The following is a 15,559-nucleotide window of genomic DNA, read 5'->3' as shown; positions in this document are numbered from 1 at the left end:
TTTTTAATTCTTCCAATCCACCTCACCTAGAATAACAATAAGTACTTAGTATCTGATTAATGAATCAGAAGTACAGGTATTTTTCAATGCCATGTACAGATACAGTCACAGTATCCCCCCAAAATGTTAAATGTCATCAAAAGTTTGCAAGGAAATCCAAATCAGCTTTCTAACAGCAAACAGTGGGACTGATGACTAAGAATTGATGAGCTATGTGTACTTTACATGGAAATTAATTCAATGAATAAATGGAATATTAGGTTTATTCTGAAGCTCATTAAGTAACCTAAAGAGAAAGAAAGGCCTACATTCTCTAAGATCATGCTTAAATACAGTAAATAGAAACAGCAGACATCCTAGGACCAGCTGTAGAGCATGTCATTAATTGACCCAGTAGCTGTACCGAAAATAGATATAAGAACAGCAGGTAAAGGAACATTTCAGGACACTCTCTTACTTGGGATGTATTCTGAGTAACTCTGGTCATATGGTACTTTTAAGACTATAAAAATGGTATACTTGTATACCACTAGGGTCTATCTGTACAGACAACATAACAAATATTTCCCATGTCAACTGTACAAAATTATATTAAAACTGAAAAGCAGCAGCTAAAATAGCTTTGGCTTATTATTCCATTTAATTATCTAACACCTTAGTTGAAAGATCATTCTAATGTATCATATTGTTTTCAAAAGATAATTTAATGAGCTAATTTTTAAAATATAAATGCATGTAAAGAGAAGTAGGTCTTAATAATAAAGCTTTAAGACACCAATAAAGCTGGAAATAACTGCTTATCAAATGAAGGTCAAGAAGATAAAACACTGGATAAGTCATAAAAAACATAATCCTACTGGTTCTTCCAACCTACTTTTATCACATAAGATCTAACTATAAAATGTGTTGTGGAAAAGCTCCTTTCCTGTAAAATCTGACTTTGATGTAAAGAAAGGAATAGACTAAGAAATTGTTTTATGCATCAATCTTAACCCTAATAAGAATCTACTCATTAAACAAATAATTACTGAGTACCTACCATATGGCCAGGAATTGCTCTAGGGGATAGGGATATAGTAGGAAATGAAACAAAATTGTCTTAAAAGCAATGCAATGGAGGTAATGCCTACTGTAAATGGTCATGTATTTTCACTATTTTGAACAAAAATTCACAAAACTTAAAATAGGAAATTGTCTAAGATGACAAAAATGTAGAGGCATTTTAAATTACAGTGAGAACCGTTCATTAATTCTGTGCATTTAAACTTACCAATGCAAACTGATTGACTTGAATGAAGAGTATTTCTACCTCCTTTTCAGTAACTTCAGTCCCAAAGCCCTTAAATTCTTTGTAGGCTTCAAGGTAAGCACGCAGCCACTGGCTCTGGAGTTCTCTATCTGGATACAGACTATAGTCTACATCACTTACACCTTTAGAAGAAAAAAAAATACACTGAAAATTCTCTTCTGCATACCTTAATAATCCCTAAAATCACCATTTTTTCATAAAAAAATGAAAAGTTCCATTTTGGCTAGAATGGTACACGTTAAGTAAGTAGCATTTATTAAAATAATAAACCAATCATTCTGTATTTCAGCTTAAACGCTAAGGCACATTACTGTTGATCACCAAATCAATTCTCATAGCTTCAATTTTTCCTCAAAGTATGTAGCTAGAACCAGCTGTATCACAAACCCAAAATATGCATTTTAGGAAGCAACCCAGGAAATTCTTAAGCATGCTGACATTTGGAGAACCACCTCAAAGTGTGGCTATAAAACTTTTTAAAACATGACTCATGGTAAGAATACTTTTTTTTTTTTCTGGAGACGGAATCTTGTTCTGTCACCCAGGCTGGAGTGCAGTGGCATGATTTCAGTTCACTGCAACCAAGAATATATTTTTTTTGAGACTTTATACATATAACCAGTTGATACTAAATTTCACACAACAGTATTTACCCCAATAACATTTTCCAACTCTGATATTGTGTTTCTCTTTTCCATTCCTTGCTTTGAAAAAAAAAAAAGTCATTACCCCAAAATTTAATTTCATGATCTGTAGTTTGGAAAATACTAACCTAGAAGACAAAGTTCATACTACTTTCCTTAGCATCCAAGGTTCTTTATAAGTTGGTCTAAATCTACCTCACTAGTACCATAACTTTCTAGGCTCCTTCATGAATTTTATATCCTATAAAAGTAGTTTTTACCCTTTCCTTCTCTTTTGTTTGCACATCCAAATTCTACCTAACTCACAAGGTTTAGCTCACTTTTTTTGCTCACGAAATCATTAGAAGATCACTGGAGTTTTCTATTTCATATCCACGGCAATGACTGTCTATATTAGTAATATGGTAATATTTCATTATATGTACAGCTAGTTCCCTTTCCATAGATGAGATACGTAAAAATATGTACAGCTTATATGTATATGATAAGCTTGGTAGTCCAAAACAACTGGAAACGTCAAATTAAAATTTTTTCCCAGAGTATTTCCCAGTCTGGTAATCTGAAGTATATAAAAATACATAAATACATAAACTTACACAAATATAAATTCAACAATAAAAAATTCCTACTAGGTATAAACCATTCAGGGGTATGTTCTAATCTTTAGCTTTTAGAGCATTTCATATTTCTAAATAAAGAGTGATAAAATGGATTTTAAATTATTTCCACTTACATTTAAAAAACTAGTAATTTTAATTTAGGTAATTATAGATTAATAGGGGTAAAAATGACCAATTTTTCAATATTCACAGCCAAAGACAAAAAAAGGTTATTGAGTTTTTTAGTGAACCAACATTCCAAAAGCCCCAGTTTACACTGGAAACAGCAAAGACTTTTTAAATGCTTAAAAATTAGCTTCAAATCTTAGTTCTCTGTATTTTACTGTGACGTTGGTGAGTTTCTTTTTGATATGTAAACTGGGAATATTACCTTGTAGGGCTGTTGTGGAGAAAAAAATGAGGTAAGATTTATGAAGCACCTTATACTATATCTGGTCTCAACAGAAGCCACAATCATTATCTTTCTCCTACTACTTTCTGATGGCAATTAAGGAAGAAATTTTGGTCATCTCTGCTTTCCTCCAGTGATAAACAAAAGCAAAGAAAAACGGTCAACAACACTTGGGAAAATGTTGCTCAGGCTCCCAGTTTATTTGCTTTAAAAAAAGAATAAAATATTCTGCAAATACCACTTCAAAGCTAAATAAGTTACTCCATCAGTTATACCTGCAAATTCATTGAAATGATTTCCAATGTCATATGCCAGGTAGTTGTATCCAGAATATTCATAATCAATGAACTGTACATCACCTATGTGAGACACAAAAACAAAGACATTAAGAAATCACACATAAGATCAGAAAATCCCTATGCTATTTGTAATTAAATAGCTTCCAATATTTTGTCTCATTGTACGTGCTTGATTACATGCACTTCTGAGACAATACAGGGTAAGGCTGTGAATTTTATGGCAATGAGCTTTACAAAATTCAAACTATTTCTCTTGGTCAACAGCTTCTTTGTAAACACTAATGTCCACTTTTTTAAAGAAAAATGAAAAGACAGTCATTCTCCAAGTTTAAACAAAAGCAAAATACATCTTTCGCCACATGGGGGCACCAGTTACTTAAAAATTCAAGTTTAATTAGAAACAAAAGTTTTCTCTTTGAAAATTGCTAATAATCTGTGTAATTTTAACAAAAACTTTATGATACTCCAAGAGTAAACTGACAAGCTTATCTACATATGGAAATAAAATATAAACTTTTCAAGACCTGAATTCTGTAAATCTTGCAATAATGCTATAATACTTGCTGAGCAAATTTGTAAGATCACTAACAAGAAGTTAGCTGCTATCATATGCTTACATTTTCCTGTAATACTACCTAAGGTTTCCATATCTGAGCAGCATTAAGGTGGTGGTTTTATCTTATAAAAAAGCAAAAGTATGGTTTCTGTTAAACGTTTATAAATGTGAGAAATTTTTACATAAGCTAAATAGATGCCTATTCTAAATTACTGCTACGTATATAGGCATGTCATTATAGCCCTCCAAAGATAATCTAGTTCTTTTATACTACTATTCAGGAACTTTTAACTTTTGAGTAATATTATAAAGGATTTGCCTTAACAAAGATATAGGTCCTATATTCAAAAGAAAAAGCAAAAGAGACAGAGAGAAACTTTAAAAAAAAAATCAATGTGGGTCACTGTCTTCACCAGGGATCACAAACTCAAAGGCTTACAGGGGTGTGGAGTTAAAATGGATATATGAACAGAGATGGCTGTAAGAATATAGAAAATGTTTAACACCTGCATAGTTACACTGTCTTTTAATCATCAGGCTTAAGTAGGAGAACAAATTCCTGGTCTTTACACATTGTTATTTATTTCCCAAATAAAAACAGCTTTTGAATTATAGTATCTTGATATACATTTGTAAGTTTAATTTTGGGAAGTATTTGATCATATTCAAACACAAAGAAAACCAAAATTATATGACAAAAAATGTCATGGCAAATTGTGTTTTACATAAAAGCAAATATTTTTAATATAATTGTATTTAATATATAATTCTAAACTTGTATAAATAAGTCACATCTAGAATAAAATAAGTGAGAATAATCAAAGTTATAACCCAGTTATAAAAATGTAATGTGTATTATAATAATAAATATAAGATTTAAAAATATTGGTGACAATAAATCACGGCAATTCAACTACCTCAGGTATTATATATTTTTTTCTCTTTTTGTTTTTTGTAGAGACGGGGGTCTTGCTATGTTGCCCAGGCTGGTATTGAACTCCTGGCCTGAAGTGATCCTCCTGTCTGTATACCTGAATTCACAGAACATTACTCCACAAGTCTTAGAGTTAACCAAATCACTTTACTAAATTGCAGACTGGGAAGTAGAAACATGTTTTAAAGTTTCTTTTCTAGGAATCGTTGGGAGTAGGAGAGTGAAGACAACCATCATGATAAAATACTCACAGGCATGAAAATAAAATGAAATAAAACCATGAAGAAATCTCATTTTCAAAAATAATGACCAGAGAAATTACAAATGTCATATGAAAAGGAGATACTAAGTAGTAAACTGTGATCCAAATTAAAATATGCCTACAGAGAAAAAATATATATGTAAATAATGCATGCGGGGAAGGATGACTGGAAATAAACCAAAATGTTTAAACTATTAACAGGTGATAGACAAGTGACTTTTTTTCTTTTATTTTTGTTATTTTAAAATTTATGTACAATAAGTAATAGAAATAAATGAGGAAACATGTTATTTTAGAAGAGAAAAAGATGAATTCCCTATACAAAACTATCAGTAAAAAGACTAAAACCAATGATTTCAGAGACATCTATCCACCAGACTTCAGAAACTCAGGATACAAGATTTACTAAGTTGTACAACTGAGCTAACCTAACAGTTTTAATATGTAATTTTTAAAATCTGCAGCTGTTGATAGCTTTAGCTCTCTAAAAACAGATTCTTGTAGAGCTCATATTAACTGTTACATACCAATAAAAATACACAGCCCAGTCCTGAAGCTTACTTTTGCCACATAAACATAAGCTTCAATTTCAATTTTCAAAATTATATTTAGAATTTGGCAAATACAGTTAAAATGGCAGGTAAAACATGCCTGCTTGTAGAGTAAATACAATTTAATTAAAGTATAGCACATTTTAACAAAAGTTAAAATCTGTTTCACTATGAAAATTTTAGCAATGACTTTTTGTAGTAACGTTAATTAATTAAAACTAGCCTTTATTTTTAAATGCTATGTTGAGTTTATAAATAATGAAATTTTAAAAATAAGAAAATGAAGCTAACAAGATACAGATGAGGCTGTTACCAGGCTCCGTGCATGTGAACAAGTGATGCGATAAACCTCCAGTCAGTGCGTTTAAGAAGCACGGGGTGCGCCGCCACATGGCAGCAACAATGGCATACCTAATCTGTAGCAGATGAAGAAAATTTGGCAAACTCACATTGTACAAGACACAAAGCTTAAAAGGAAAAAAATTTAAAAAAAAAAAATCTGCATTAGCTATTCTTTTTCAAACTATTGCAAACAAAGTGGAACTCAACCTTAAATTTAATCTTCTGCAACAAAGTAAAATTTAAAAAGCCAACTTCCCATAGTTAGGGTGCCAGAAAAATCAAATTACTGGAAAATGCTTTCCTAACAACAGAAAATACACTTTTTCCTTCTATAAAGTTAACTTTTGATTTCTAAAATTTCCCTTTATTTAAATGAATATCCACATCAGCAATAAAAATTAACTAGCTCATATAGCATGATCATCTTGTCAGTTCTTTAAGACATGAATTTTTAATTGGGGTTTCAAGGATGAAAAGACAATTAGAATATTCCCTAAAATTTTATGTGTATGTGCACCTTCTTAGGAGGAGATTCTCAATTTTTCAGATTCTCAAGGGACCCCTGACCTTTAAAAAGTAAAGAACTACTACTTTAAGACCTAAGAGTGTTATTTTAGTTATCTTTATACAATTATCACGACGACAAGCACGTAATGGGTAAAGTATATAATTAATGATAAAACTACAATTTGAATTTTCCAAACCTACATTTTTGTCTTTTATTACTTTATTTCTTGCATATCTTTATCAGGGTAATCAAATCCCCACACTACTGGTTAAACTGTTCAAATCTTAGTAAAAGACTGAAAACAGTCTGCCAATTTTTAAGGTACTTTAAAATCAAAAAATAATAATGTATTACCTAAAGCTGTCTAATTATCACATGACATGTTTGTCTGAATTCCTTTATTTTGTTGTTAGGAGAAAGGAATAAAAATGAAAAGCAAACAGTCAATATGAGAACCTGAAAAATCTTTCCAACTCACCCTACTTGCTCTGCAATGTTAGGCAGGTTCAAAGAGAACAATACGAAAAGCAACTATAATCCTAATGTTAGCAAAATGTTTTCTGTCTTATACAGAAAAAGGGAGTATTCTAGTCTGAAACACTTTCCCTTCAATCCTCATGCTGGTGTCCTGTAGTACTCTGTACCCTTTTACCAGGGCACTCATCATTCTAACTGTAGATATCTGTTCAGTGACTGGACTCCTCCACTACATGACACACAGCCTCCTGGAGGGGCAGCAGGGTCCCTTTCCTCTTTCACCATGTAATCCACAGAGCAATCCCTAGGACACAGGAAATATTTAAATGCTAGTGGAAAAAATGGAAGTTTTGCAGAAAATGCTGACACACAGTAACACACTTGCTGGGGGAGGGGGAAAGACAAAAAAGCATGGAAAACTAAAGAAAAAAGTGTGGTGTTTCTGACATTTTTATTCAAGTACAAGACTGAACACAGTGGGCCAGAATGCATGAATGAAAAAACAAACAAACAAACTAGTACCTATATTAGGTCCCTCTTTCTTAATAGCTGCAGGTTGTTACAGTTCATTTAAGGTTTTTATTATCTGACTTACATTTTATTTTCTGCTAACTAGTGGATGAGAATACAAATTAAAGCAGAGTTAAAGATTAAACTACATTTAGAAACACCACCCTAGAAAACACAGTTTACCAAACACAAAAATCAATTTGTATTTATTTAAATTTTTTAAAAGTATCAATGCAAAAACTCTTCTCAGTCATTAAAACATGAATAACATGACAACTACAAAGCTTTCTCAGGAGTAATAATACAGTGGATAAGATTTAGAGACAAACAAGTGACTATGGGGACTTACTCATTTTCTATTTATATTGTGTAGAACTCTTAAAACAAAACAAAACAAAACCTAATTTACTCTTTAATTCCCAGAAAAAGCTTTCTTTTTCTTCTACTCATTTGTATTTCCTTAAACAGCTGTAAATCAGCTTCTTGTATTTTGCTGACAGAGAAAATAAACAGTGATTGCCATTACTGACATTTAAAGTTACATATTAGGTATTTACATGAGCTTTTAGGAAGAAATGAGAGAGAGGAGGAGAAATGAAAGTCACCAAAAGTCATGAGACCAATAAACATTCTGAGAGAGCATCAAGACATGAGATAGAAATCTCAACAGCTTTAGTAATTTCTTGATGTCAGTAGTTAAATGATTAGTTGAAATTAAAATACCAGATTTAAAGTTAGTCATAGGCAATATTAAAATTTGTTCTGCTTAATATAAAGTCTATTAAATTAATGATTGATTTAAAAGATGACTGACAATTCCTATAGTTTTGGAGCAAGAACCGCTGCTTTTGGTTTCCTTATTATATATCAAATTCTACCATCATTATCATTAAGTATTCTTTTCTTACCTTTTTAGGATGTCATTTCACTGAAGGCAAGGAATGGGCCGCTGCTTACCAATCACCTAATTCCTGGCACTAACTTTTCAAAAATCTTGACAGCTACCATCAACTTCAGAAAGGAAGCTCACTCTTCTCCCATGTCCTGAGTCCTGTCAACTGACATGGTGAGAGCAGGTAGAGGCAAAATTTCTTCCTGTGATGCCTATCAGTTCCAATAACATTCGCATGTAAAAATGCCTACAAACTGCAGGGTGCTCATAGCATGTGTGCCTTGTGTATAAATATGACCCATATATACATATACACACATTTGTAATTCTAAATTAATATCTCAAGTTATAGTCAAGACAGAAACTGAAAGTTGCACTTAAAGACAAACTGAATTGTCATGTCATATCTATCTGTTAATTAAGTCCTATAACTACTACTGGTAGTTATAAGACTTAACTACCTATCATCTAGCCTATAGTAACCATTTTTCAATTTTTCAGAATCAGATACACTTTGCAAAACAAACGCTATAAACATAATACAGGGTTGGCAACCATGTACCTTCAGCCCAAATCCAATCCACCACCTATCTTTGGAAAAAGTTTTATTGGAAAACAGCTACACTCATTTAGGTATGTATTGTCTATCACTGTGTTCATGCCTCAACACACAGCTGAAAAGTTGCAATGGAGACTATCCGGCCCACAACGCCTAAAAGTTGTACTACACAGCTCCTTACAGAAAATGTTTGCCAACCCCTGTGTTAGTATAATAGCTACAACTAAGAGCTGCTAAGTCCTTGGTCCAGTGCTATATATTTTATATGCATAATCTAAAATCTTGTTAGCATCCATCTGAAGTAGATACTGTCTCTAAGTTACAAATAAAGCAAACTAAAGTTCTAGACCATCAATAGCACAAAAACTGCCTCAGAATCTGTTAAACACAAAATTTCTAAGCCTATCTATAAAAATTATTGTTTAATTGGTCATGGGTGGGGCCCAGAAATCCAAATTTTTTCCCAAGTACCATAGGTGATTCTGATGTAAATTGTCAAGAACAGTCTGTGTTTACATAAAGACATAAAGAGATAAAATGATATGTCTAATACTATTTATTTCTGTAAGTAACTGGGTAGGGATCTAAACTCAAATGTGCTTAGTTCCAAAATCTATACTCTTTCTGACTTCTCTTGGTAGTAACCAAGCTTTAATTGTATCTGCTTTTAAGAGTCAGAGATTGTCTAGTACAAAATCTAAGTTACTATGGTTTAAACATACATGCAGAGACATCAAGATAATCCAGTATAAATTTAAGAAGTTTGCCTAAAATTTGTACTTCTGAGAAATTAAGGGTCTGAAACATACTGCAGACAAAGACTGAGCTTGATGATTTCAAGGCCAGTTCCTTGGCTTTCATCTTATTATGTTTTATCTATTGGTATCTCAAAGTTGGGTACACAATAATGAAACCCGGAGCTCAAGTCATATGAATGACTTAAGAAGTAATAACAAATCAAACATGTTTGTGAATATGCAGCTTAATCATTTATTTTATATGGAAATTATCTTAATCTCAGAAGACTCAACATGGCATTTATATACTATAATAAGGCAACTAGTTTAAGAAGGTAAATAACTGCAGTCTGTATCTCTAGCTCTAATTAACCTTTTCAAAATTGCTGCCATAAGTGTTAATGCTATGCTACAATCTCAAATATATACAGTTTCTTCCTGTGATGCCTATCAGTTCCAACAACATTCGCATGTAAAAATGCCTACAACCTGCAGGGTGCTCATAGTATGTGTGCCTTGTGCATAAATATGTTATGTATACATATATCCATATACATACACATCTTAATTCTAAATTAATCTAAATTAATCTCTCAAGTTATATTATAGAGATTAATATAAATTAATCTCGAAATTAATCTCTCAAGTTATAGTTAAGATAGAAACTAAAAGTTGCACTTTTAGTGAACTGAATCGTCATGTCATATCTATCTGTTAATTGAGTCCTATATTTACCAGTTATACGCTTGCATTTAATATGCAAACATATCTACTACTTATACTACATGCATATTATATTATTTGCATATTAAATGCAAACATATAACTAGTTTGCATATTAAATTTACTCAATATTGACTATTTTTGCCTATTAAATTTATTAAATAATATAATTCATACCTTTTAAGTATAAGGCATGGTATCTTCTACTTATAGTAAACACTCAAATATGTCATATAGTTAAATTACCTCAAAACCATCAGTTCCTAATTTGAAATGTAACACTAAAGACTAGGCTAAGTAAGCGTCTTGTCATACTCCAGTTTTAGATTTTTATTTGAACATTCTAACCATATTTCTTAATGCTTATGTTTCAACTAATCACATAGAAATTACTTTTTTAAACAGATACCATGGGATCAAAACTAGACTTCCTAGTGAACATTATAAAACCACTGGTAAGGAGAGAAAAAAAAAAAAACGGAACATTTCTGTAACTAAGACACATACATAACCACAAAGACTAAGAAAAAACAAATGATACAAAAGAGACTTCAATAAAAAAGGCAAATTCTAAAAAATGTATCAAAACAGTTCATCGGTACAGCTGTAAAAATTTTCTGTGAAAGGAAAATTAGACACAACAGTATGATTCAAGTAACTTGGCACAAAAACAAACGACAACCTTGCATTCTTAAGGCCAAATTGAATAAAGATTTTATGTGAAAACACGGGAACTTTTCACATAACTGACAAATAGTTTAGAGATAAGTGACCATTTAAATAAAAAAGTGAAAATGTATTTTTTAATACCCTAGACAAAGTAATCTGATTTTTTTGGTCCCTTATTTTTTGGTTTTATAAACAAGTTTGTTCTGTGAAATGAATATGCAAAAGAAACTTATAAAAATAAAAATATGAAAGTTTAAAATTATATTCTAAAGGAAATAACAGATTCTCTTCAATCAACTTGCAGTTAAAAATAAAGCTGAGTGTCCACTTCAAATGTAAGATGAAGTCCCTCACTTGAAATTCCATTATATAAAATGTTTTATTAGGTCCTGCACTGAATTTACAAGCTCATACACTGCTTTAATGCGTAACTAATGCTCTAGTCTCACAAATGGCATTGAGATTTGGTTACCAGTATATAATGTAGTGCATATAAACTATGATAATTATATGTAATAGACAAAAAGACATTAAAGGACACTGTCAAGTACTTAATATTTTAGGGTATGCTCGAAATTTTAAAAATGATTCCACACGAGCATTTCAAGATGATTCAAAACAAAAATGTTAGTTCAGTATGTTTTTGAAAAATAGATCTCTAATCGACATTGAAATATCAAACATAAAAAATTCTCGAACATATTTTCGGCAATATGTGCGTAAGCCTACCACTCGACAGTGTACCTTTTTCTTAAAGTGAAAGTCAGCTATATCTATCAACCTTTGTATTTGAATAGTCCCGCCTTACACTCTAAGAAGGGTCATAAACAGTAATTTAATATAATTATGACCATGCTAATGTGAATTCTTAGGCTTTAGTATATTTACAATAGCACAATTTTGATTCAAAATCAGCTCTTCCAACTGTAATAACTATCTTCAAAAACTGGTTTTCAGGCCGGGCACAGTAGCTCACGCCAGTAATCCCAGCACTTTTGGAGGCCAAGGCAGGAGGATCACTTGAGGCCACAAATTCAAAACCAGCCTGGGCAACATAGCAAGATTCCATCTCTACAAAAAAAAAATTTTGAAATTAGTCAGGCATGGTAGCATGCACCTATAGTCCCAGCTACTCAGGGGGGTGGGGCAAGAGGACTGCTTGAGCCCAGGAGTTGAAGGCTGCAGTGCGCCATGATTACACCATTGCATTCCAGGCCTAGGTAACATAGTGAGATCCCATCACTTAAAAAAAAAAAAAAAAAAAAACCAGAGAAGGCCGGGCACGGTAGCTCATGCCTGTAATCCCAGCACTTTGGGAGGCCGAGGTGGATGGATCACCTGAGGTCAGAAGTTCAAGACCAGCCTGGCCAACATGGGGAAACTCTCTCTCTTCTTAAAAAAAAGAAAAAAAGAAGATACAAAAATTAGCCGAGCGTGGTGATGTGCACCTGTAGTCCCAACTACTCAGGAGGCTGAGGCAGGAGACTCACTTGAACTTGGGAGGCGGAAGTTGCAGTGAGTCAAGATTATGCCCTTGCACTCCAGCCTGGGTGACAAGAGCGAAATCCCGTCTCAAAAAAGAAAAAAAAAGTAAAAAAAACTAGTTTCCTATAAAATGAAAACACGGTTTCAAAAACATTTTTTTGTTAGTAAGAATCCTTCAACCAATATTTCATTTTTAAATTTCAATTTAGCGTTGAAGGGCATCTATCATTTAGCAACCAAACCTCAAACCACTTTAGCCAGTAATATAATACAACCGAGTGGTTCTTAAATATGAAAACAGAAATTGAATACAGTGTACAAATATGAACACAAAAACATTTCACCAAAAAGTATCAGGCTACCTCAAAAAATGCTGAAATTATTTACCAAGATTTCTTGATTACTTTAGTAGACATAAATTTGAGAAACTACAAATAATATCTCCTCCGTCTGGAGCTCTCTCCTTAACATCAAAATAACTACCAAATCAACATAATAAATAGATAATGAGAAACCTGGAGACACATTTGTTTTCAATACTGTTGTCTTTCCCAACACTGTGAGAAAATTTTTCTATTTATAAAGCAGTTCAATGTCACTTTGTTGATTTTCCACATCCCCCATTATAAGAAGGTACATGTTCAACTCATGAACAACCAAATAAGTTTTGCAATTAAATTTATAAACAAATTCATTTCATTATTTTATACTTAAAAATCCCACAGAAATCACAATCTGTTTCTAACCAATTCTAAAAAACATATTTTATACAAATATTAAAAGAATATATATCCTAAATTATCAGTTACCGTAACTTGATAACCTAAAAGAAAATCTTTAAAGGTTTCATGCATGATCTTATTCCTTGCATTTGAATTTATTTTATTGATATAGAGATGAAATGACCATTAAGAACATAAAATAAATCAATTTTACTTACTGCTAAGGTCAAATACCTACCTTGTTTCTCATTGTAGATTATATTCTTACACAATAGGTCATTATGGCAAAGCACAACAGGTGAGCCCAGGTTGGAAAGAATCTCCTTCATCCAAGTCATCTCTTCCTGAAGAATCTGAGAGCTTGGGATATCACTTAGGAACCTTTTAGTTTTAAAAGAAGAGTTATATCTTGTGTAACTTTTTTTCAAGTTTGATTATGTCAAAAGTTAGAATAAAGAAAACCTATATAGTAAGTTTAGACATGAATAAAAGAAACTGAGCAGCAATTAAAATGTAGGACAAAAGTTAAAACAAAATCACTAAAAACTTGTGTTTCTAAGTGATATATATAGGTAACAACTAACAATTACTAACTACTATTCTAAGTAATTTACATTTATGTCAGTTTTATAGATGACAAAACAAAGACACAAAGCATTTAATAAACAGAAGTTTAAGAATGTTATTTAAAGTTACAAAGACTATTTCAAAAATTAAAAATATGTATTTCAAGGTTGAAAGGGTAAATGCAATATAAATCTAAATTCTCAGAAAAGTCAAAAGATTACTGTCTATAAAAGCTGATAAAAAATAAAGTTATCCTTATATAATCCAGTTATGTTAAACACAGAACTATTATAGAAATCGCCACAGAGTAGTGAGACTGTGAAGGGCGGGAGGCAGCATGGTGAGCTGGACTAGAAATCGTGGCTTTTTGTCCTGTCCTCATCTATACTGATTATTATCTATACTTGTATTAATTTGATTAAAAAATCAAAGGAAACAAAATTGGCTGCTACCACTCATTCCTCAATAGCACCAATCAGGCTTACAAAACAGCTATACTCCTTCCCTCCTTCCCTTAATACTTGATGACGTCTTGATTTTTTCTCCAAAGTCTCTCAAATTACTCCTTGCTTCTCCATTAACAGTACAAATACAGATTCTTTTTACATTTTAATTTGCCTGTTCAGGTGGTTTCTACCTATATTTTCCCCACTACTGTATTCTTCTCTACATACAACTTCCACAAGTAGTCCTCATATGTTCTTTTCAAAATGGTATGACTGGTCAAAAATGCGGTGCTTTTTTTAAATTTTTTTTTTTAAAGGTAGAGTTGAATGAAAATTGTGGGATTCAAAGGATTATAAAACTTATAATCATGAACAAACAAAATGGAATAAAAGAAATACAAAATGTATTTAATATTTTAATTGTGTTTTATGTTCTAGCTGTATTATTTTCTACTGGGGTAAGGGTTTTCTTCCTATTATTTACTATAGTACACCTCCAGCTTTTCCAAAGAATCATTAACCTTAAGGATTTAAAATAAACCTTGGAGAGCCTAGAAAAGAAATACAACTCAAATAACCTTCTTTGAATAACAATAGTAATTTTTAAAACAGTAGCTACCTCAACACTTACGTGATGACCAGGCACTGTTATAAAGACCTTTACATATACTATCTCGATCTTCACAAAACCTTTCTATGGTTAATACACTACTACTGTAATTTCCATTTTATAGATAAGAAAACAGTTAGGTAAGTTCCCTAGTTGAGTGAGTTACACAACAGAAATGTTAACCAGTAGGACTGAGATTTAATCTGTTTGGCTCCAGGCTCTTGTGCTCTTATTCTACATAATACTAGACTTGCCTCTCAATTCTGCAGTATCTTAAAAAGTCAAGAAAAATCTTGCTTCACCATTACGACCTACTTTTTTATTTTTAAATGGTGTTCCCCTACTTCCACCTCTGCCCCTTGCTGTTGTAGGGCATATTTTTTGGAAGGGGACACTGAGGAGGATAGAGAGGCAGTTTTTTCTGTAGTGCCATCTGACAGCCAAAGAATCAATGCTTATTTTACTTCAATGCAAAGAAAGAAAACCATATTTTATACAATGAAACTTTACAATTACCTTTGAAACCCTATCATAGAGCAAAGCAACGTAAAACATAATTTCAAATGTAAAAATAATTTTACCTTTTATTAATGTCTTCATCTGCAAATCCTGTGGGAATGAGAGAGAAATACTTTCCCATCTTTAGCCAAAGATTAGATTTGGGGATCCAGCCATTGTGTGCATGGATAGCATGGATTTTAGCAAGCTGACGAGCTATTAGCCTGTTTAAAACAAAACCGCATAAA

At 32.1% G+C, this 15,559-nt stretch overlaps 1 protein-coding gene across 1 annotated transcript in view; it reads right to left on the bottom strand.

Annotated features, from left to right (window-relative positions):
* The window catches only part of ETNK1 (ethanolamine kinase 1), a 62,911-nt gene that overhangs the window by 15,684 nt on the left and 31,668 nt on the right, over positions 1 to 15,559 (bottom strand). Inside the window, exons 3-6 of the mRNA XM_011955242.1 lie at positions 15,395 to 15,535; positions 13,429 to 13,571; positions 3,240 to 3,323; positions 1,271 to 1,431 (exon numbers count right to left, since the gene is read on the bottom strand). Coding sequence (XP_011810632.1) covers positions 1,271 to 1,431; positions 3,240 to 3,323; positions 13,429 to 13,571; positions 15,395 to 15,535 — 529 coding nt within the window. The remainder of the gene's footprint in view (positions 1 to 1,270; positions 1,432 to 3,239; positions 3,324 to 13,428; positions 13,572 to 15,394; positions 15,536 to 15,559) is intronic.

This window comes from Colobus angolensis, unplaced genomic scaffold, assembly GCF_000951035.1.
Source record: "Colobus angolensis palliatus isolate OR3802 unplaced genomic scaffold, Cang.pa_1.0 Scaffold11, whole genome shotgun sequence".
NCBI lineage: Eukaryota > Metazoa > Chordata > Mammalia > Primates > Cercopithecidae > Colobus > Colobus angolensis.
This window is presented reverse-complemented; position numbering and strand designations above follow the sequence as displayed.